This window comes from Petaurus breviceps, unplaced genomic scaffold, assembly GCF_028583685.1.
Source record: "Petaurus breviceps papuanus isolate PSGF00001 unplaced genomic scaffold, PetGlider_PUasm1.0 90823, whole genome shotgun sequence".
NCBI classification, from domain to species: Eukaryota; Metazoa; Chordata; class Mammalia; order Diprotodontia; family Petauridae; genus Petaurus; species Petaurus breviceps.
Window position 1 is genome coordinate 2,028,580 of NW_027187352.1, and position 22,530 is coordinate 2,051,109.

Sequence of the window (22,530 nt, forward strand, 5' to 3'; positions counted from 1 at the left end):
GACCTTAAAAATCATCTTGTTGATTGATAACTAAATAAGAGTACCACCCCTCCTGCTGCCCTCTGCTGACTGAATCCAGAAGTGTCACTTCATCTGAAGAGCCAGGGAGGGAACTGGCCCCCAGTCATTCTATTAGGAGTCCTAGGGTTAGAGTGGAAAAAACCTCAAAGGCCCTCCAATGGAACCCCTCATTTTGCAGATGAGGAAACTGAGGTCCAGAGAGGTGGGGTCTGATCCTATTCTTCATTCCTAAACCCAATGTTTTAGTCACTAATTCCATTCTTTGAGGGCAGGAGTGAGTAGATGGAAATGGAACAAGTCCTAGTCTGGGAGTCCAGCAACAAGTGATCATCCAATCTCCATTTGAACACTTTTTGTGAAGAGAGACCCACCACCTTTCAAGGCTCCCTCAGTGAATTAAAATTTTGAGGAAACTCCAATTCAAATGAACATTTTATTAAGTAATTACTTCGTATACCAAATAAAAATGCAAGCTATTGACAACCACATAAGAGAATTCTCCAAATCACTCAAAAGAAAAGAAATGCACATTGAAACAACCCAAAGGTATCACCTCAGATGTCAAAGATGATGAAAAATGGGAAAAGTCAATGGTGAAGGGGCTGTGGAAAGACCAGAACACTGACTCATCAACAGTGGAGCTGTGAATTGGTCCAAGCATTCTAGAAAGCAATTTGAAATTATGAAAAGAAGGTGACAAAAATGTTCTTATCCTTTGATCCAGAGATTCCACTTCTAGGTGTATACTCTAAGGAGGTCAGTGACTAAAAGATTTCCTGGATATACAGTAAAACATAAAACAAAGTCTTTCTTTCCTTCTGAGCATTCACCACCCCATTTGCTTTGGAATGAGGAATTACGCTAGAGAAGTTGCTTACTTACACAGCTGGGTTGACTCCTCACAGGGTACAGTGTCTCAACTATGGGGTCAATCGAATCAAGCAGGTCACTTAGCTGATGGGCTGTTTCTTTACTAGACTCAGCTGTTGCTGGTATCAGCTACAGTGGCCTCTGCTATGGATTCCAGGTGTGGCTGTTGTTACTGTTGTTTGTCCTTCGTTCTCAAAGAGGACCAATGACATCATGAGGGTGATGTCTTGACCATCTGGTGGCTCTTCCAACCTTTCAAAGGTCACAAGATTGTAACTTGGTTAATTTCCTCTCCCAATACTCCTTCACTTAAGATCAGGAAGAACACTGGAGAATATTGTATATTTATAACCCAGAAGAAAGGATAAATCCAAGCATATTCTTGTGAGCCCTTCTTCTTCTCTCAACCTCATTTACCATTGCACCCCCCCCCACACACATTATACTACTGTGGCTTCTGGAAAGAGTATGACAATAAGCTGCCATTTGGTTCCACTCACAATGCATAATCCCTGCAATATCTAGACCCAAATGAAATTCCTTCCCTGGACATCACCCCTCCAATATGTCTTGTTTCCTATTAGAATATAAGATCCTAAGAGCAGGCACTTTCTCTCTTTTCAGCACCTAGCAGAATGTCCCCAGGCCCCTAATAAATGCCTATTCATTCATTCAGTTCTACATGTCTGTTTGCTTTTGTGTAGAGTCAACCCCCTTAAGCCAAAGTCATATGATGAAGGTTCACTCAAATAAAACAAATCCAAGAAGGAAACAGGGTGCCTGCTGTCCCTGGATGAAGGCTCTTAGGCTTGTTTCTGATCTACTAAATTCACAAATTCATGTACCTCTGGTTCCAAATCCAGCATGTTTTATATTTCATACAGCCTTTACATAAACACAATAGAAACCAGGATGGTTACAAGACGTGGTTAGTGAAAGCGGACAGGCTCTAAAGGCTATGTGATCAGAGGAAGAAAGAGCTTAATGAGAGCTGTATGATCAAGGAAGGATTCCTGAAAAAGCTGAGAGTTTGAGAGGACCTTAAAAGCAGAAAAAGCAGCTCATATTCTAATAGGGTAGATGAGACAGGCACACACAGCTATAATAGCAGATAAAATCTTACTTGAACTCTTTATCTCTCCCAGTGTCAAGCACAAGGGTCTCCCAATTTACAGTCTCTCCCCTCACCAATCCATCCTTAACACAGATAGATGCCCAAATGATATTCTTACAGTACAGGCTGACTATATACTCCCCTACTCAAGAAGCTTGAGTGGCTCCCTACTATCTGAGGGATAAAATTTTCTTTGACTTTGAAAGTCATTCACCATCTGGCTCTGACCCAGCTCTCTAGACATATTAAACAGCACTCTCCCTTACACACTTTCCCTTCAAGCCAAACTGACCTTCTTGCTGTTCCCTACACAGGAAATTCCATCTCCTGTTTCCAGGCCTTTGCATGGGCTGTCCCAGATGCTAGGAATGCATTCTAGCCTTACTTCTGCTTCTTTGAATCCTTAACTTCCTTCAAAACTTAGCAATGGTGCCACCTTCCATAGCAGATCTTTCCTGACTCCCTCCAAGTCGTCTCCCAATCCTCACAATTACTCTGTATTTGTTTTTTGCATTTTATAGTTACTATCAAAAGGCAGGTATGGATTGCTTCTCTGTCCCTCTCTCTCTCTCTGTCTCTTACTCTATGATTCTCTCTCTGTCTCTCTGTCTGACTCTATCTCTCTCTCCCTCTCTGTGTCTTTGTGTGTGTCTCTCTGTCTCTGTCTCTCTCTTTCCCTTTGCTCTGTATCTTTGTCTCTGTCTCTCCCCTCTCTCCTCCCTCTCTCATATGTATCCTTATCCCTAGCACTGCTACTATCACACAGTGGGAATTTAATAAATGCCTGTCACAATGAGTTTAATTCAATGAGCCTTTAATAAATAATTGTTGCTTGCAATAATGAAATAAAAAAGGTGAAAACCAGAATATTAGGAGCTTTTTAAAAAGGAGCATGTGAGGCCCAGAGGCTTCTTACAAGAGGTTTGATTTGAGGACCAGGAGTATTTGGAAGGGGAGAGAAACCTTCTAAGTGGGCAAACACCCTGAGCAAAGGAATGGAGTCGAGAATGAGTCTGGGAGAGACTTGAAAACTAGAAAGGGAGGATGAGAGGAGCGTAAAAACCAGATTGAGGAGACTATACTTTTACTGGTGGGTTATGTGGAGCTATGGCAGATTCTTGAGCAGGGCAGGGATATGGTCAGAGCTGGGCTATCTGGTCCCTTGTCTAAGAGGGGGAGAGGCAGGAAGATATATCAATCAATGACATATTGATCTATGGTCTACTAGGTTCAGAGCCCTAGAAAAGCTCAGCCTGGCTGAGGAGATAGCCTGTGAGGCACAGCCATCCTCGCTTATGTCCCCATAACTTCTCACCTGGACTATATAGCCTTTTAGTCACTGTCTTTGCCTCCTTTTGCCAATTCATCCTCTGTTCAGTTGTGTAAGTGCTTTTCCTTAGGTGCAGGTTTGACCAGGTTACCGCCCCTGTTTAATAAATCCCAGTGGCTCCCTCTATAAGTTAGATATACCCCTCTGTTTGCTCTTTAAAGCCCTTCACCATTTGGTTCCATTCTACTTTTCCAGCTTTTTTAAAAGTCATTCTTCTTCATACATTCTTCTACCCAGCAAAACTGGCCTTGCTGTCCTATATTTCATCTCCTTAGCAGCTCTGCAGTCCTACCCCTGCCCTCTGAATCTTAGAATCCTTAGCTGCCTTCCCAGCTCAGCTAAGTGCCACCTCCTGTGTGAGGCCCTTTCTGACGCTTCCTGCTGCTGGGCAGTGCCTTCCCCTGCATTATCTAATTACACAAAAGCTATTTATCTGCCAAAGACATCTCAACTACTCAGTGCTGATGGAACTACATTGATTAGTGATAAGGACATGATCCTAGGGAGATGGGCTGAACACTTCTGTAGTGTTCTCAACAGACTGTCATCAATCAATGCTGAAGTCATTAAATGTATACCTCAGGTTGAAGTCAATCCCTCTCCCTCTCTAGCCAAACTCCCAAGTGAAGAAGAGGTTTTAAATGCCATTAGGCTCCTCTTGTGTGGCAAAGTGCCTGATGCTGATTCTATTCCAGCTGAGTTTTACAAGGCAGGGGGTCCACTGCTTATCAAAAGCTGAATGAAATTCTCTGAGTTTATGGTCAGAGGAGGTTATCCCCTAGACAGAGTGGGGAACCTGTGGCCTTGAAGCCACATGTGGCTCTCTAGGTCCTTAACTATAGCCCTTTGACTGAATCCAAATTTCACAGAATAAATTCCCTTAATAAAAGGATTTGTTCCATAAAACTTTGACTCAGTCAAAAGGCCTCACATAAGGACCTAGAAGGCCACATGTGACCTTGAGACCCCAGGTTCCCCTTCCCCCTCCCCCCCCCCACCTCGGAATTCAAGGATGCTTCCATCTCTATAAAGGAAAAGGAAAAAGATTGCCCTGTGACAATCACGGGGGTTGGGGGTGGGAGTCCCTTTCTCTTACTCCTGGCAACATTCTTGCCAGAATCTTCCTTAATAGGCTGATCCTTCACATGGAAGAGGGTCCTCTACCTGAGAGCCAGTGTGGCTTCAGAAAGAGCTAAGGACAGTCAATATGGCGTTTTCTTCCCAACAAATCTAGAAGAAATGCCAGGAGCAGAACAGAGGTCTATACACAACATCTGTTGATCTGACCAAGGCCTTTGATACTATTGGTTGTGAGGGCTTGTGGAAGATCATGGCAAAATTTGGTTGCCTGGTGAAGTTCATCAGTATTGCAAGTCAATTTCATGACTGCATGCTTGCTCGGGTTCTAGATAATGGATGCTGCTCTCATGCTTTCCTAATCACCAATGGAGCAAAGCAGGGCCATGTGCTTCTCCTACGCTTTTTAGCATGATGTGAAAACAATGTTGTCGATTGCCTTCAACAAAGACAAAAAAAATGGCATCAAGGTCAGCTACTGTACTGATGATAAATTATTTAACTTGAAAAGGCTGCATGCCAAGACTAAAGGGGAGGGAGAATTGGTACATGATTTTTTTGTTCACAGATGATTGTGCACTCAGTGCTGCCTCTGAGGCCGAGATATAACAGAGTATGGATACGTTCTGCTATTTGTGCTAATTTTGGCCTGACAATTAACACCAAAAAAACAAACTCTCCACTGGCCAGCACCAACCATCCATGCGTAGAACTATTGGTTACAGCAAATGGAGAAAGTTTGAATGCTGTGGATAAGTTCACTTACCTTGGCAGTATACTTTCCAGGGATGTACACATTGATTAGAAGGTTGACACATGCATTGTCAGAACTAGCTCAGTGTCTGGGAGGCTCCAAAGGAAGGTGTGGGAGAGAAGAGGTATTAGATCGACTACCAGACTGAAGGTCTTCAGAGCTGTTAGTATACCAGTGCCAAGCCAGGAAACTGAATCTCTTCCATTTGAATTATCTTAGAAGATTCTGAAAATCACCTGGCAAGATAAGGTACCAGACACTGAGGTTCTTTCTCTAGCTAAACTGCCAAGCATTCAAACTCTACTGCAGAAAGCATAATTCCTAATGGGCTGGCCACATTGTTCTAATGCCAAACATACATGTACCTAAGAGAATATTTTACAGAGAACTCACACAAGGCGAATACTCACATAGAAGTCAGAAAAAGTGATATAAGGACACTCCCAAGGTCTCTCTGAAGAACTTTGGAATCCATTGTGAGATCTGGAGACTCTGGCATAGGATTGCCCAGCATGTTGTACCTGCATCAAAGAAGAGATGCTGTGCTCTGTGAGCAAAGCAGAAGTACAGTAGCTCAAAAGGAACATGAGATAGACAAATTTATAGACATCTCCACTCCAGATGTTCATATGGACTATTTGTGTCCAATCTGTCGTAGAACCTTCTGAGCTTATACTGGTCTGATCAACCATAGCCAGACACATTGTACCTTGACCCCAACATAGTGATGTGATTTTGGTGGTTTCATATCACCTTGCATTTATGTTGCATATACTCACACATATATGTGGTATACATATTGAGGTATGTAATAGGATGAATTGAATAGTCTGGAAAGGCCTCTTGGAGGAAGTGGCCTGACCTGTACTTTGAAGAAACTAGAAGGATTTAAATGGAAGGATCACTTGATTTAGAACTGATAAGCTCATAAGATTATAGATTTAAAGTTGAAAGTGGCCTCAGGAGTCCTCTACTCCAATCTGTTCATTTTGCAGATGAGAAAACGGAGGGCCAGACAGGTTAAGCAACTTTTACAAATTTACATGAGAAGCAAATAATAAAATCAGGATTCAAGCCTATCATCCATCTTGAAACCCAGAACTCTTCACACTACAGCAAACAACATAACAGGTAATTTGGTTTTATAGAGGGGGAAATTATAAATTATATAAATATATATAAATATTATATAAATTATATAATATATAAATTATATAGAGGGTTTATATAAAACCATATTGGTTTTATAGAGGGGGAAATTGAGTCTGAGATAGGAATGAGCATTTGCTCAAGATCATACTGTTCATAAGCAATGGAGCTGAGATTCAAACCCAGGTCTTCTGACTCTCATAAGTTCTGAGGGAACTTATGAATGTCTACCTGTCCCTCACTTGATTTTCTTTTTTTTTTTTTTTTTTGCCTCCTGCAAGAAGCCTTCCTTAACCATTAAATTTAGACTTTTGTTCTGCATTTTCATTACCCAGAAAGGTCAGTCTCTGTTGCCTAATGGTTTGGACTCAGTGGCATAGAATAGCTAATCTCATTTTATGCTGGGGTAGACTGATGCTCAAAGAGAAAAAAGTACTAGCTCAAATTAATACAGCGAGTAGTGGCAATACAATTCTGGGATTCCAGGTATCAGCAGTCCCAGGCTCGGCTATTATTCACTCACTTAAGCCCAGCGGGAGTTGGATTAGTGAACAGAATATCGATTGGGCTTTGGAGTCAGTAATACCTAGACTGAAATTCCACCTTAAGATTTTTTTCTAGCTGTGTGACCTGGAGCAAGTCACTTAACCTCTCTGGGCCTCAGTTTCCTCATCTGTAAAATGAGAGGGTTAACCGGCCAGGCTCCCCAAACACAGTGATACTTATAGACTCAGGCAGCAGAGGGCAGTGTAGCCCCAGGAGTTGCGGGAGGAGTCTCGAGGAGGAAGGAGGGAGGATGAAAAGAGGCGACGGGAGGAGGGTGGAGGGAAGACTTTCTAAACTGGAAGGGACTTTCAAGTTTACCTAGTTCTAACCTGGTTTTTCTGATCAGGAAAAGCATTCCCCACAATCAAGCAACAAGCGGGGCGGGGAGGAGGAAGAAAGGATAGAAGAGGATGGGAAAGGGGAAGAATGGGGGGGGGGGAGAGGGGAGAAAAGGGAGAAAAAGGAGGGAGAGGAGAAGAAAAGATCGGAGGGAGGCATGAGAAAAGAGAGAAAGAAAGAGAAAACAGTAAAAGAGGGGGAAGAAGGCAAGAAGGAGAAGGAGGGAAGAGAAGGAAGAGGAAAAGAGATGGGAGTTTGGAGGTTAGGAAGACGCTCCTTTGCCTCCTTCTCTTTGCATCTCCCAGCTCAGCAGGCAGTCCCAGCCCGAGAAAAGAGGGAAGAAGAGGGGAGGGACAGGGTTACGGTGCCACCCCAACCCCGCCCCCCCCCCCAGCCTGGGCACCGGGGAGGAGTGGGGGCGGGGCCGGAGAAGCTAGGTCAGCCCTACTCCCCCACCCCCAGCTCTCCGACCTCCAGGCCTGGGACCGCCCTTCCTCCGCCTCCCGGGGTGCTCTCTAAGTCCAATGCATTCAGTCACAGGGGGTCCCAGGCCAGCCCGAAGATCCAGAGTAGAGCGGCCCCTCCTCGCCCAGACCCCGCCCCCTCCCCGACCCATTCCCTCCCTCTCTGCCTCCCCTTTTCCTCCCTCCCTCCCTCCCTCCCTCCTCCCGGCAAAGTTTATTTGCAGGCAACAAAAGAGAGAGGGAGAGAAGGAGGAGGAGGGACCAAGCAAGCGGGGGAAACGGCGTGAGAAGGGGGGAAGCCAGAGGAAAAGGATTCTCCCCAGGAGCTCCCTTCTCGCAGAACCCCCAAGGCGGATCTCTGTCGGGGGGCGGGGGCGGCCCGGGGCCCCTGCCCTCGCCCCCGGGCCGCGATGTCCCCGGGCCGGGCAAAGGTGGAGACTGGGGCTGAGGCTGAGACTGTGGACCAGGGCAGGGGCCGGACCTGGGGCTGGGGCTGAGGCGCGCCGGGGCCCGACCGGGACTATGGAGCTTTCAGCACCGCCGCCTTCCCAGCTGCGAGCGGACACGAAAACTTAAGCTAGGGGGAAAGTTAGTTTCTCGTTAGCTCGCTTGCAGGAGAGGCTTGGGCGGGAGGAGAGAGGCTTGGGCCGCGGGAGCTCCCCGCGTCCCCCCTTGTCCCTCCTCCCTGCTCTCGTCTCTCCTTCCCTCTCTCCCAAGTTCCTCCCTCCTCTCTCCCCTGCGCCCTCTCTCCCTCCTTCTCAGTTCCCCTCCCTCCGTTCCTTCTCCCCTCATCCCATCCGTCTCTCCTCATCTCCGTTCCCCCTCTAATCCATTCTCCCCAGTTTTCATCCAATCCTCCCCATCCATTCCCCTCTCAACTATCCTCCATATCTCTTTCACCCCCAGCTCTTCTCCATCCTCTCCAACTCTCATCCATCCCCTCAGTTTTCATCCATACTCCCCCCCGCTCCCGCTCTCATTCATCCCTCCCCATCTAAGTTCTTATCCTTCCCACCCCCACCTTCAGCTCCCGAGCCTTCTTCTCTTTTCAGAGTAGTACATGGACCCGCTTCTGCCGGGACTCCGAACCCTGTAGGGGCTGTGATTGAGGATCAGAAGAGGGGTGGCCTCCTGCGGAGGGGGGAAGAGGGCTGCCATGACTAGCTGAGGGGTCTGTCTCCCTCTCACCCCCTCCAGAGGACCACCACCACCTCCCTTCGGAAGGACCAAGAAGCCCCAACCCTCACCCCCAGCCCAGTCTCCCCCGGTGCCCTCCAGGGCTGAGCCATGACCGACGGGCCGCCCCCACCCCCGCTCTACCGGAGCATCTCCTTCAAAAGGCTGGAGCGCTGGAGCGGCGGTCCGGGCTCCGACAGGACGGACTGTGCGGAGGAGACGACCTCATCGTCCCCTGGGCTCCGGCGGCGGGCTCCCGGCACCGCCACCCTGGCGGCCTCCCGACGAGTCTCTAAGCTGGCGTCGGGGAGTACTGGGGCCGCGTCGACGTCCTCCCCGAGGCCCCTGCGCAGCCTCTCGCCATCCGTCCGCCAGCTGTCCCAGCGCTTCGACAGCGCCAGCCGAGGGTCGCGGAGCAGGAGTCGGAGCCAGAGCCAGGTCCCCGGGACGAGCTCCCCCAGCGAGGAAGAGGCCCACTGGATGCGAGGCCGGGAGGGGGCGCCGTCGGAGTTCCGCAGGGGACAGTGCAGGGCCGAAGAAGGAGCTGGAGTCGGAGCCGGTGGGGGCGGGCCCGGGTCGGAGCCCGCGGGCCACTGGCCCAGCGTCACGGAGATGCGCAAACTCTTCGGAGGCCAGAGCTTCAGACGGCCAAGCCCCGATGGCCTGTGGGGGTCGTCCAGCCCGGCCTCTGCTTCCCCCACCCGAGACGAAGGGGCTCAGAGCCCAGAGGAGCCCCTTGGCCGCCAGCAACCGCCTCCACCTCCCCCCAGGACCTGTTTCCCCCTCTCTGGCCTTCGGTCCCCCCTGCCCCGGGCCCAGGCCGAGGGGAGGAGGCAGCAGCAGGCGGATAGTTCACATTCTTGGCATAGTTACTGCCAACCACACGCCGGCCCCCAGGCCTCTGTCTGCTCCTCCTCCTCTTCTCCTGCCACTGCCTTCTATCCTGTCAGCCGAAGCCTGAGCAGAGGAGAGAGCTCCAGCGAGGAGGAAGAGCAGGCCCGGGGCCCCGGGATCTCTGCTGCCCCCAGCCCAGGGGCCCAGCCCTCTGGAAGTTCCAGCGGTGAAGGAGACGGGTTGAAGGAAGAAGTTATCCTCCAGGCTTCCTCCTACAGGAAAGAGGCCCCTGCAGGGGGTTGGGACCTGGACAATGATGGGTTAAAACCAAGCAGGATGGACTCCTCTGAGCGAACCCCTGAAGGTCAGGGCCTGGACCCCCAGAGGCCAGGATGTATGTCAGAGAGCCTCCAGTCTTCCCGGGGGTCACAGGAAGGCCTTAAGCAGCTCACCAGGGGCCTGCCCGAGAGTTTTGGGAGCACTTTCCCCATGGTCTCCCGGGTGGCGAAGGTAAGCTTCCCACCCTATGTGGCTAGCCTTGGCCGTCACTCAAGCACAGAGAAGCTGAAGGACGAGGATCTTTGGAGTGGACGAGGAAGCTGGGGTTTGTATCGATCACCTAGCTTTGGTGCAGGGGATGGTTTTCTCCGGCCTCAGACCCATGCCCGGCCAAAGCCTCTGGTGTGCATGGGCAAAGGGCAGAGAGACAGCCACACTGAAGCTGGGGAACCCAGCTACAAGGTCATGGAGCTGGAGAAAAGCCGGCAACGGAAGTCCCTGTCAAACCCCGACATTGCCAGTGAGACGTTGACCCTGCTTAGTTTCCTCCGTTCTGACCTCTCTGAGTTGAAGGTCCGGCGGAGTGGCCGACGACCTGGGGACCATGATGGAGCACCACAAAGCTGCAATGATGCCTCTGAAGCCAGTGAGCTGACTGGGCATCAGGGACCTCTGCTAGCCCCAGCCAGGCAGGCCCTGGGCACTCGCCCAACCCTCAAAGACCTCACAGCCACTTTGCGTCGGGCAAAATCATTCTCCTGCTCAGAAACTCCCTCCCCTCGAAGGCTGTCCCGGACAGGGGCACTGAAGCCCAGCTCCTCAGAACTGCTCCTTGCAAGGAGGAGGGCTGAGGAAGAGGAGGAGGATGGGCTTCCTGAGGTAGTGCAGGATCAATATGTGCAGGAAGCCCGGCAAGTATTTGAGAAGATTAGCCAGATGGGGGCCCAGCGGGATGATGGAGGATCTCCCCCTGCCCTGCACCTGCCCACAAGCTCTCCCTGCCGGAGATCCCTGGAGGAACTGTCAGGCCATGAATCCAGTCTGACGGATGAGGGCATTGTGACAGAACCTGAACCAGCTAGCATTGCCTACAGGGGCTTGGGGCCTCTATCGGAGTGGAAGTCTGGGGAGTTCCCCCTCTCCTCATCTCGGATAAATCCCAGTGGTTCCCCAGCAGAGGGAGGCCGGACCCCCACTTCTGGGCTTCTGGATGCTCCAGGTACCCCAGGTGCCCTTCGTCGGCGCCGAAAGGGCCCCCCCATGGGCCCTGGTGGAACAGACCTCAGCAATGGAGATGCTGGTGAGGCCTACCGTTCTCTGAGTGATCCAATGCCTCACCACCATAGGCCTACCCCATTTGAGGAGTCCTCAGGCTTCTCTGTAGACAGCAACTTGCTGGGCTCCCTGGGCCCAAAGGCTGGGCTTCCTGCAGCATCAGCTGTGGCCTTGGCAGATTGTGGGGCTGGTGGGGCCAGTGATTCCTCCATTGGCAGTGATGGTGGGAAGGACTTTCAGACAGTGATCCAGAGTGTGGTCCACCAGCCAGGTGCCCTGGGCCGGGCAGTGGATGAGCGAGTCCACGGCCGGGCAGCCAAGAAGAAGTCATTGAGCGACCCCAGCCGGCGTGGGGAGCAGGCCAACCCTGGGTTTGAGGGCCCTGGTGGGGAACCCATCCTGGAGGCAGCCCTTCCCCCAGCCAGCAGTGAGCCCATCCTACTGGAACATCAGTCAGGTGAATCAGAAAAGACCAGGGCTCAGTCTGAGAGAGTTCTGCCCAAGGCCTTGCCAGCCACTGCTCCCCTGGATTTCCACCTTGACCCCAAGCTAGCTGATGTGCTATTCCCCCGGCTTACCCGCCGGGGCTCCAAGAAAAGGCCAGCCCGGAGCAGTCACCAAGAGTTCCGGAAAGAAGAGGACATGGCCACATTGGGGAGGGCCCAACCTGGCTCCCGCCATGTTCGACATGCCAGTGAACCAGCTGCCTTCATCCCTATTGAGGCCCCTGAAGCAACAGCCACAAGCACTGAGACCTCAGGATCTACACATAAGGTCTATCCAGCCCTCCAGGTGCCCTCCCTGGAGGATGTTACCAAGCAGTACATGCTCACCCTCCATTCCAGTGAGTCCCCTGTTCCCGGGTCCACAGATGTGTCCCAGTCCACTCCAGCCACACCAACCTCCACTGAAGCCAAACCACTGGAGGTGGCCCGGCCCCCAGAAGACCCAATTCCCACTGAAAGAAGGCCGAGTCAGAGCAAACCACAAGTGGTGAGTGTTGAGGAAGGTTGGGGAGGAATGGGTACAGGGTAGGGGGTAATGAAAGAGAAAAGGTGCTGAGTCAAAATGTCATCAATTTGAACTCCATTTGGTTCTTGTGTTTGTAGGTATCCAGTAAACAGGTGCTAATTACAAAGAATTCTTATCAATTTATAAAGGAATTCTATCTATTAAGGGAATATGATCTATTCACTAATGTTTCTTCTGTTATCAAATGAGTCTTGTTTATTCGAAAGACTTATCTATTCACAAAACCTTCTCCTCTACTCTCAAAGAATTCATACCTGTTCAGTCAGTTGGAGTGCTTGACCAATCTACCCAAAATAACTGTCTTTCTTTAAAGAAGCCCATTTCTCAGACCTTATCATTGATTCCCAACCTAGTCTGTCACATCCCTTTACCTCTCTTTTTCAGTCAAAGCCAAGGGAGAAAGTTTGACTGGCTTGGTCCCCTGGAGGCCCCAAGGATGCTAGCACTGAAGTTTTCTGAGCAGGAACCCTCAGCCCCTAGGGTCCCTTTCTTCCTTGCCTCTAGCCCAGCCTCTCCTCTCTTCTCACCATGATCTTAAGGGGAGAGATAGGTGCTATCTTTCAGCTGAAGAAGGAGGCAGAAGGAAGGGGTTTAGAGTGGGAAGCAGGGCCTTCTTGGAGGAGGCAGTGTTTGGGGGACCAGAAGGAGGAGGCTAAATGTCTAGGGGAAGATTTGGCCTGGGACCCAAGTGAACTGGAGCCTCGGTAGGGTCAGCCGACCATGCTGTGGGCCTCTTCTTTCTGTCTGCGCCTTGCCCTCTGGGTCCCATTTCTTCTTTCTTCTCCTCATCCCCTCCTCCCTTGCCTGCCTTTGCCCAGACCTAGGCAGCCACAAGAGCAAGGGGCTGGAAGTCACTTGCCTCCAAATTTTGCTGGCACCCTTGCCACTGAGCCTTGGCCTCGCTGGTTACTGGGCCTGTGGGAATAGTTTTGTGGAGAGAGAACTGGGTTTGGAGTCTGAGGATTCCAAATGAAATCCCAGCTTTGTTAGTTAAAGCATTCTCTCTGGTTCTCAGTATCTTTTTCCAAAATGACTATCTTCAGCTAGGAGATAGCATTATTACCTTGGGCTCCTTGAACTTTTCATATGTTTTATAACTGTATTTCAATATAATTGGTTTCTTTTGTCTTCCTATGTATTTTATTTGATGCATTTAAAAACATGATTCTGAGGTGGTGTCAGGAGGTGTCAGCTAAGTGGTGTCAGGAGGACCTGAGTTCAAATCCATCCTCAGATACTTACTACCAGTATAACCCTAGGCAAGTCACTTAACCCTGATTGCCACACCCCCAACAAATAAAATAAAATAAAAACATGATTCTGAGGTCTAGAGATGTTCCCAGGCTGAAAAAAAAAGGGGGTGTAGGTCACCAAAAAAAGGTTAAGAAACCCAAGACTAGATCTCTTAAGGGTCCATCCTGCTCTAAATCCCATGGTACTGTGATGCTTTGGGTACATTTGTCTGGCAGCTCAGGGTCCTGCCCTTGCACTCAGGAGGACCTGGTTCCAATCCCAGCTCTAGGACGCAGACCATGTGATCTATGAGCTCTGGAAAGGACATGAGCCATAAAATGCTGCCCTCTTCTGTCCCCATACCTTTGCTGTGTCAACGCCCATACCTGGAAAGGATTCTCCCAGTCCCACATCTCTATATATGGTCTTGTTGAAATTCTTCTGTTCCCTTATGGTCCAGCTCAGTTACTACCCCCTTTTCTGATACCACAAGTGAAAGTGATTCCTCTCTTCTCAAATCTTTCATGGTTCTTTTCTTGAAAGAAACCTCTTCTGGGTGAGGCTAGATTCTAGACTTGGGGTCTGGGTTAGTCTCTAGGATGTGGGTTCTCTGGGCTGGGCCCATGGCTCAGGACTGGGCTCTGAGTACCAGACTCAGGACCCAGCCAAGGCTATTTGTGGTTTTGTCCCTGGCTGAGTTGTGTTAGAGGAGTATAGAAGCCTAGCCAAGAGATCCTGACCCAGGGACTCATTTGGTCTCTTCCTGTGCCAACTTCCCTGACTGCCTCCCTTCCCCCTGCCACCCTGGAGGGAGTTGGTTTGGTAGAGGGAGGAGGGGGCAGCCAATGAGGATGTCTCTGTTCCTTCTGCCTTATTTTCCCATGCATTTGTGACTGTATGACCTCCCCTTTCCCTCCTCTTGGGCCCCAGGCCCATGAGGGAGGCCCTAGCCAAGGGGAGATTCTCCCCATTGTCCACTGCCCCTTGTCCCCCTTTGCCTACGAGAATCTCAGGCAAATCCTGTAGACCCTGGGAGGGCTTGTCAGGGAGGAACTGGAGCTGGAAGACTCGGAGTGGGGGTGGAGTGAAAAAGGGAAACAGAAGCTGTTCAGGGGCTGGTCTAGAGGGGACTGGGGGAACTTCTGAGCAGCTGAGAATTATTTTGGGGAGAGGTTTGGATTTACTTAACATATCCATAGGGTTTTGCCATTTCCAAAGCTCTTTACATGGGTTATCTCACTTGGTCCTCACAGTAGCTTTGGGAGGGGGGAGACAGAGCAGGGATTATTATCCCCTTTTGACAGAGGAAGAAACTGAGGCCCAGATTGGGGGATGGGGTTTACCTAAGGACTTCCACATGCAGGCTGCAATCTAACAGCCACCTTTCCACCCTTATCTCACACAACTTCTCTTCATGTGCCTTGTGTTCTAGATGTTCCAGATTACCTGTTGTCCCTGATCTTATCCTCATGGGCTCAGAAACTTGTCATAAAAGCATAAATCTGGCTCTAGAAGGGACTTCAGAGGCCATGGTGTCCAACCCCCTCATTTTACAGATAATGAAACAGTTGTTGTTGAGTTGTTTTGTTTTTTTAAAGCAATTGGGGTTAAATAACTTGCTCAAGGTTACACGGCCAGTTATTTCTGGTTGTGGTGCTAAGTATCTGAGCCCAGATTTGATCCCCAGGTCATCCCGACACTGGAGCCGGTGCTCTTACTCGCTGTGCTACCTGACCGCCCCTGTTGAGTTGTTTTCAATTGTATCAGACTCTTCATGACCTTATTTGGAGTTTTCTTGGCAAAGATACTGGAGTGGTTTGCCATTTTCTTCTCTAACTCATTTTACAGATGAAGAAACTGAGGCAAACAGGATTAAGTGACTTGCCCAGGGTCACATAATAGAAAGAATAGAGTTGTGAGGCAAGCAGCCCAGCAGAAATTGAGCAACCCAGGTGAATGTCTCAGTTAAGATTGTGGCCATATGAATGGAGAAAGGGGAACATATACAAGAGATATTGTGAAAGTAGAAAGAACAATTATTATAGATATATAGGACAATTTTATTAGAAATATGATGTGAATGAAGTGAGGAGTCCAGGTTGCCGTCAAGGTTGAAGGCCTATCCATAGAGGAGGGTAGTGCCCTGGATAGTAATAGGGACATTTGGAAGGGGGGAGAACTTGGGGTGAGGGAGCAGATAATGAGTTCTATTCTGAATACCATGAGTTTCAGATGCCTTTGGGATATTCAGTTTGAGATACCCAAGAAGTAGTTGACAATGTAGGACTCTAGCTCAGGAGAGACTAGGGTTGGTTTTAAAATCTAGATGATAAATAAACCCATGATGAGATCAAAGTAGAGTAAAAAGACAAAGGGGCCCAGGGCCAAGACTTGGGGAATATCCACAGTTAGAGGGGCTTGATGTATGTGAACAGTCAACAAAGGAGACTGAGAAGGAGCAGTGGGACAGATGGGAGAAGAAGCACATCTAGGTCATGAAAACCCAGAGAGAGTGCGCAGGAGAGGTGGCAGTCAGTGTTCAATGCCACCAAGAAGTCAATAAGGATCCGGATGGAGAAAAAGCTATTCTATTTGGCAGTGGAGAGATTATTGATGCCTTCAGAGTGAGCAGGTGCATTTGAATAATAGGGAAGAAAGATGATGAGAGAGGCTTCCAAGTGGGAGAAATAGCTTAGGTGAAGTCTCAGTGGTAAGAATAAGATTGTTCTGGAGGAAGTGAATGGTGAGAAGTTGCTACAGTCATCTGGACATCAGGGGAGGAGTCCTGGGTTTGGATGACGATCATGGGGATGGAGAGAAGTGAAGTGATCTAAGAGAGACTGGGGAGCGAAGGCACAGGATTTGGGAAGTGACTTTACGTGGGGTTGAGGGAACAGGAAGAGTCAGAGAAGGATCCTAGCCAGGGAGAATGGGGTAAGGGTGGAGCCAAACTGGAGCAAGACTGAGGTTTTCCCTAAGGGCTTAGAGCAGGCATGATTCTTGTCTTTGAAGAGTTTTGTGGAAACAAGATTAAATTTGTTCTATTTAGCCCTTGATAGCAGAATTAAGAGAAGAGCAATTGGGAAGAAGGCACAGAGATTGATTTCAGTTTTATGTCAGGAAGAACTTAGAACTGAGAGCATGGTGGAAACATGCTGCTGTTTTTAACAGGGTCTCCTGGTTAGGACCCAAAACTCAGAATGGGGGAGGGTAATCTGGCATGCATGTGATTTCAGAAGGTGGGGGAGGGTCCCCTAGACCAGAAGGGAAAGGTGGGAACTGCCTTATTCCCAGAGTACGTCTCAGAGGCTCACAGAGGAACGTTAGGACATAGAATGTACCCATCAGAAGGGACTTTAGAACAGAGAACGTTGGAGCCGATAGACATCCTAGAACATAGAATATTAAAGCTGCAAGGGACTTAGAACATGGAAAATGGAATGTTAGCGTCTGAAAGGATCACCAAAAAGTCAATCGATAAATAAATAAACAAACAAATAAATAAATAAACAAACAAACAAACAAACAAATAAATAAATAAATGAATGAATGAATGAATAAACAAACAAGCAAACAAATAAATAAATAAATAAGTGAATGAATGAATGAATGAATAAATAAATAGATGAATAAATAGATAAATAAATAAATAAATGAATGAATGAATAAATAAATAAATAAATAAATGAATGAATGAATAGATGAATAAATAGATAAATAAATAAATGAATGAATGAATGAATGAATGAATAAATAAATAAATAGATGAATAAATAGATAAATAAATAAATAACTCGATCGATAAATAAGCATTTATTAAGCCAGGCATTGGTGCTTGATACAAAAAAAACTAGGTCAAAAAGAAAACAGTCCCTTCTTTCAAGAAGCCTACAGTCGTCTACCAGGGGAGATAACATTCACATATATAAATATATATAGTACAGCTAAGAAATGAACTCGAGGCAGTTGGGGGAGGGAGGGCACCGCATCTTGTGGGACCAGAAGAGCTTTCATACAGAAGGCGGGACGTCGTCTGAGCCTTAAAAAGAAGCACACATTTCATGGGATCATAGGTGTAAGGCTAAAAGGGCCCTCCCCTTATCAGCCACAGAATCCGTCCCCTTCACTTTACAGACAACGATTAAGACTGAGAGAAATTAAGTGGCTTGCCCATAGTCATACAGGTTGTGACTATCTGAGGGGGGATTTGAACCCAGGCCCTCCTGACTCCAAGATCCAGTGCCATATCCACTACAAGCACCTACTCTGTGCCAAATACCATATTTGGCTCCAAGGATCCAAAGACAGAAATGAAACGGATTTGACTCTCCCCTTGTATTGAAGAGAAGGCCCAGAGAGGAGTAAGGATTTCCATTGGCACGGCAAGTCAGTGGCAGATCCCAGTTATCCTGCCTCCTAATCCTTGAATGCCAGACTGAACAGGCTGGATTTTCTCTTGAGGGCTGTGCCGAGCCACAGTGGTACCCAAGGAATGGAAAGACATACATAAAGCCAGCATCCAGTTTCTTCCCAGATCCCCTACCCTTTTCTATCCCCTCTTGGGAGATCTAATCTCTCTTCCTCTACATCTGGCTTTTCAAAAGACGCTTTGGGGAAGAAGGAGTTAAGGCTACCAGTTGCTGCTGGCCTTGACCTGGCTCTGATCCCACCCACCCCCCACCAGCTTCTGTTCTGGGAAAGAAGGAGAGGGGCTTGATCTGAGTGGCCTTAGTGATTCTTAGTAGGCGGTGAATCTCCAGAAGTAGCAGCTTTTCAGGGCTGAGTATCAAGGACAGGGGTAGGGGTAAGAGGAAGAATCTAACAGTAGCTTGGCATGATATTTAGAATCAGAGAGCTTGAGCTCAAATTCTGATTCTGCTATTTACCCCCTTGGTAATTTAGGCATGTCCCCTCCCCTCTCTGGGTTTCAGTCTCCCTTTGTGTAAAAGTAAGGAGATGATCTCTAGGGCTCCTCCCAACCCTAAATCTTCTGATCCTGTTGGTCTCAATGTTTGTGTAGTGCTTTCGAGTTACAAAGAAGTTGATTTCACTTTGTAGTGTTGCATGGGTTCTAGTTCTGGCTTACCCTGCGTGAGTCCCTTTTCCTGGGACTCAGTACCCCTGTCTGGGTTTTTAAATTTTAAATTTATTTATTTACTTTTAGTTTGCAACACTTAAGTTCCACAATCCCTTGAGTTCCAAATTTTCTCCCCCTCCTTCTCCTCCCCCCTTGCCCCACTAAGGTGGCATGCAATCCGATATAGGGTCTACATAAACCTTCACATTAAACATTAGTCAGGTTGTAAAGAAGGATTATAACCAACAGAGTGAACAATAAGAAAGAAGAAACAAAACAAAACACAAAAGAGAGAGAGAGAGAGCTAGCAGTTTGCTTCCATCTGCATTCAGACTCTGTAGTTCTGTCTCTGGATGTGGATATCCCTTTCCATCGCGAGTCTTTTGGAGTTGTCTTCTAACCTTGCATTGCTGAGAAGAACCCAGTCTATCAAAGTTAGTCATCCCAGATACGATGTGTCTGTAACTGTGTACAAAGTTCTCCTGGTTCTGCTCTTCTCACTTAGCATCAGTTTATATAAGTCTCTCCAGGTTATCATGAAGTCCATCTGCTCCTCATTTCTTATAACACAATGGTATTCCATTACATTCATATACCACAGCTTGTTTAGCCATTCCCCAATTGATGGGCATCCCCTTAATTTCCAATTATTTGTCACCACAAAAAGAACTGCTATAAATATTTTGCACATATGGGACCTTTTCCCACTTCAATGATCTGTTTGGCATACAGCCCTAGAAGTGGTATTGCTGGGTCAAAAGGTATACACTTTTTTATAGCCCTTCGGGTATAGTTCCAGATTGCTCTCCAGAATGGTTGGGCCAGTTCACAACTCTACCAACAATGCATTAGTGTTCCAATTTTTCCACATCCTTTCCAGCATATATCATTTTCCTGTTTTGTCATCTTAACCAATATGACCAGTGAGATGTGGTACCTCAGAGTTGTTTTGATTTGCATTTCTCTAATCAGTAGTGATTTAGAGCATTTTTTCATATGCTTATAGATATCTTTAACCCCTGTCTGTTTAATGGGGAGAATAATCACCTGGCCTACCCCACTAAAAGTGATACTTGGAAGACCTAATGAGATATTATAACTGTACAGATATGAGGGATAGCAATAAAAAATAATCACAAACAGATTAAATTCTGTGTATCAGGATTAAAAAAAGTCTTCCCCCTGATACATAATTGTTGTATGACATTGAACAAGTCACTTAAACTCTCTAGGTCAATTGTCTAAGATTGCAAGTCTCACAGAGAATGTACCAGCATTCCAAGCAAGTGGCCAAAGGTCTTTGCTCAAAGACCTCCAGGGAGGAGAATCCTACTACTTCCTAAGGCATCTGACTCCACTTTCCTGCCTCCCTGCAACCTGAAAACAGACCTAGCGCTGAGAGGGGCCTTAGATGCCATCCAGCCCTACTTACCCATTTTATAGATGGGGAAACTGAGGCATAGAGAAGTTAAGAGACTTTGCCCAACATCACACAGGTAGAAAGTGGGAGAGATGGAATTTGAAACCAAATACATTATTTCCATTATATCAAGCTACCTCTATCCATTGCTTGTAACTGTGCCCTTTGGGAGTAAGCAGACCAAGTTTATTCCCTACAGATTCTTAAAGAGTTTTTTCTTTAAGTCTTTCTCTTCTTTGGGTTCAATAGTCCCAGTTTATTCAAGCAATCCTTATATAACAAAGGCTCAAAGCCTTTCAACATCCTAGTTGCCTTCCCCTGGACACTCCGTATGTACCTTATCAACATTCTTCCTAAAATGTGGTGGTATTGTTGTTGTTTCCAACTGTTTGTGACCCCATTTGGGGTTTTCTTGGAAGAGATACTAGAGTGGTTTGCCATTCCCTTCTCCAGCTCATTTTACAGATGAGGAAACTGAGACAAACAGGATTAAGTGACTCACCCAGGGTCACACAGCTAGCAAGTGTCTAAGGCCAGATTTAAACTCCAGAAGATGAGTCTTCCTCACTCTATCCACTCTGCCACCTATACATCATGATATTCCAAATGCAATCTGACCTGAGCAGAGTGTAGTGAGACTGTCACCTCCTATATTCTGAACACTCAGCCTAAAATCAGATTAGCTTTTTAGACAACCACATTGCTCTGCTGACTGATAATGAAGTTTGTGGTCCACTAAGACCCTAGGCTTTTCCCCCCCTTAGAACTATTCCAGCTCATCTTTATCTTCCTTTGAATACCTCTAACTTCAATTAGCTGCTACAAGGCAAAGTGGAAAAAAGGTTGTATTTGGACTCAGGAATATGTGGATTCAAATCTTGACTCAGATATTTACTAGCTTTGTAACCATGGGCAAATCTCTAAACCTGTTTTCTAATTTGTAAATGGGTCTGTTGTGAGGAACAAATATTTAGAGCACTTTCTAAACCTTAAAGTGATTAAAGTGATAAAGAAATGATTGTTCATCCTTCCCATGTGTCACTGTCTTCCTAACCAGACCTGAAGCTCTCTGAGAACAGGGCATGGGTCTATTTTCCTCCCATCTACACCAAAGTGAAGTCAAGTACACATCTGGGGACAAGGGGGTTGCTCAGGCTAGGCTCTTTTGACTGACTCCTACTGGTTGGAGCCATACATCCTCCCTCACCAAGATCCCCAGGTAACCCCAAGCACATGTTCATTATTCAGTTGGTGATGTCAGGACCCAGTGTGGGATCAAAGCTAGTCCCACAAGACTAGGGAGGGCACTGAGATTATTTGACCTAGAACTAACAGACCTTCCATGACTGTTCCCAGTGAGAACTCGTTAGCTCGCCCTTGGCTGTGTGGGCAGTACTCAGGATTGGGCCAGGACCTGACTCCAGCTTTCTCTTTACTGCAGATTCCTCATCCTACCCTTTTCCCACCCCCCTCTTCCCCTGCCTTCCCCAAGGACTAAGGAAGGAGAATGACTCATTTATGCAATGTTGTTCTCTCCTTTCTTCTGCTGTCAGCTTTTCCCCCACCCCTGGCAGGCAAGAGAGCGTGATCTTCTAGAATGTTTCCCCTGGAGGCCCATCCTCATGCCCCCACTGACCTCTTTATGTGTCTTCTCTTCAGCCCTAGTATGTCAGAGCTGAAATTGACCTTAGAACATAAAGCATAAAATCTCAGAGCTGGAAAGGTCCTTAGAACATGGGACATAGAACACAGAAGGGACCTGAGAACATAGTGTCAAAGCTAGAAAGAGCCTTAAAACAAAGAATGTCAGCACCAGAAGAAACCTTAGAACTTGGAATGGAAGAACTAAGAATGGAAGAACCTTAGAACAGAGAATGTCAATGTTGGAGGAGACTTTAGAACATGGAATGGCAGAACTAAGAGGAACCTCCGAAGGTAGAATGTCAGGGTTGTAAGATGCCTTTGAACAGAATGTCAGAGCTAAACATAAGATAGTAATTCCACTTAGATTTGCAACTTCAACAGAGTTGAAGCTTTTATGGAATAAAACAGAGAGAAATCCCCAAGTTGACTCAGTGTCCCCACTGAGAACAGCGAATGCTAAGTGTGAAGTGTCAGAACTGAAAGGGACTATACAGTCTTGACTTCTTATTAGTCAGAAGAAGAAATTATCAGGATAGATCTTCTCAAAGGGAACATTTGTATAAGGTCACACAAGATATCACTGACATATATATGGAAACCCAAAGCCCAGATTTCATGATTCTTTTTTTTTTTTCAGATTTCATGATTCTTAAGTCAGTGTTCTTTCCACTTTGCAGGTAAGATAGTATTACCCCCATTTCTAGATAAGACAACTAATGGCTAATGAACTTTAGTGATTTGCCTGTGGTCACACAATTAGTATTTGTGGAGAAAGGAGCCACCTATCTGTCTTCCCTGAATGCCAGGCTTACTTGAAGCTTGGGGGACAAACCATCTGACCTTCTGAGGTTGCTGTCCTGCTCCTCAGTCCCTCCCCACCTGCCTTCAGGGAGGCT

At 47.4% G+C, this 22,530-nt stretch overlaps 1 protein-coding gene and 1 long non-coding RNA gene across 3 annotated transcripts in view; one reads left to right on the forward strand and one right to left on the reverse strand.

The window, feature by feature from the left end:
* Positions 1-440: 440 nt before the first annotated feature.
* On the reverse strand, positions 441-9,118 carry LOC138148246 (uncharacterized). The gene is made up of 6 exons (XR_011164994.1): positions 8,985-9,118; positions 8,686-8,795; positions 8,146-8,241; positions 5,577-5,687; positions 5,179-5,402; positions 441-1,143 (listed from the first exon to the last, which is right to left on the reverse strand). It is a non-coding gene; the product is annotated as an uncharacterized lncRNA (long non-coding RNA).
* The window catches only part of ARHGEF17 (Rho guanine nucleotide exchange factor 17), a 150,900-nt gene continuing 136,267 nt past the window's right edge, over positions 7,898-22,530 (forward strand). For both annotated transcript variants that reach the window (XM_069070811.1, XM_069070813.1), the window contains exon 1: positions 7,898-12,221. In XM_069070811.1, the coding sequence (XP_068926912.1) occupies positions 8,952-12,221 (3,270 nt within the window). In that variant the 5' untranslated portion in view covers positions 7,898-8,951. The remainder of the gene's footprint in view (positions 12,222-22,530) is intronic.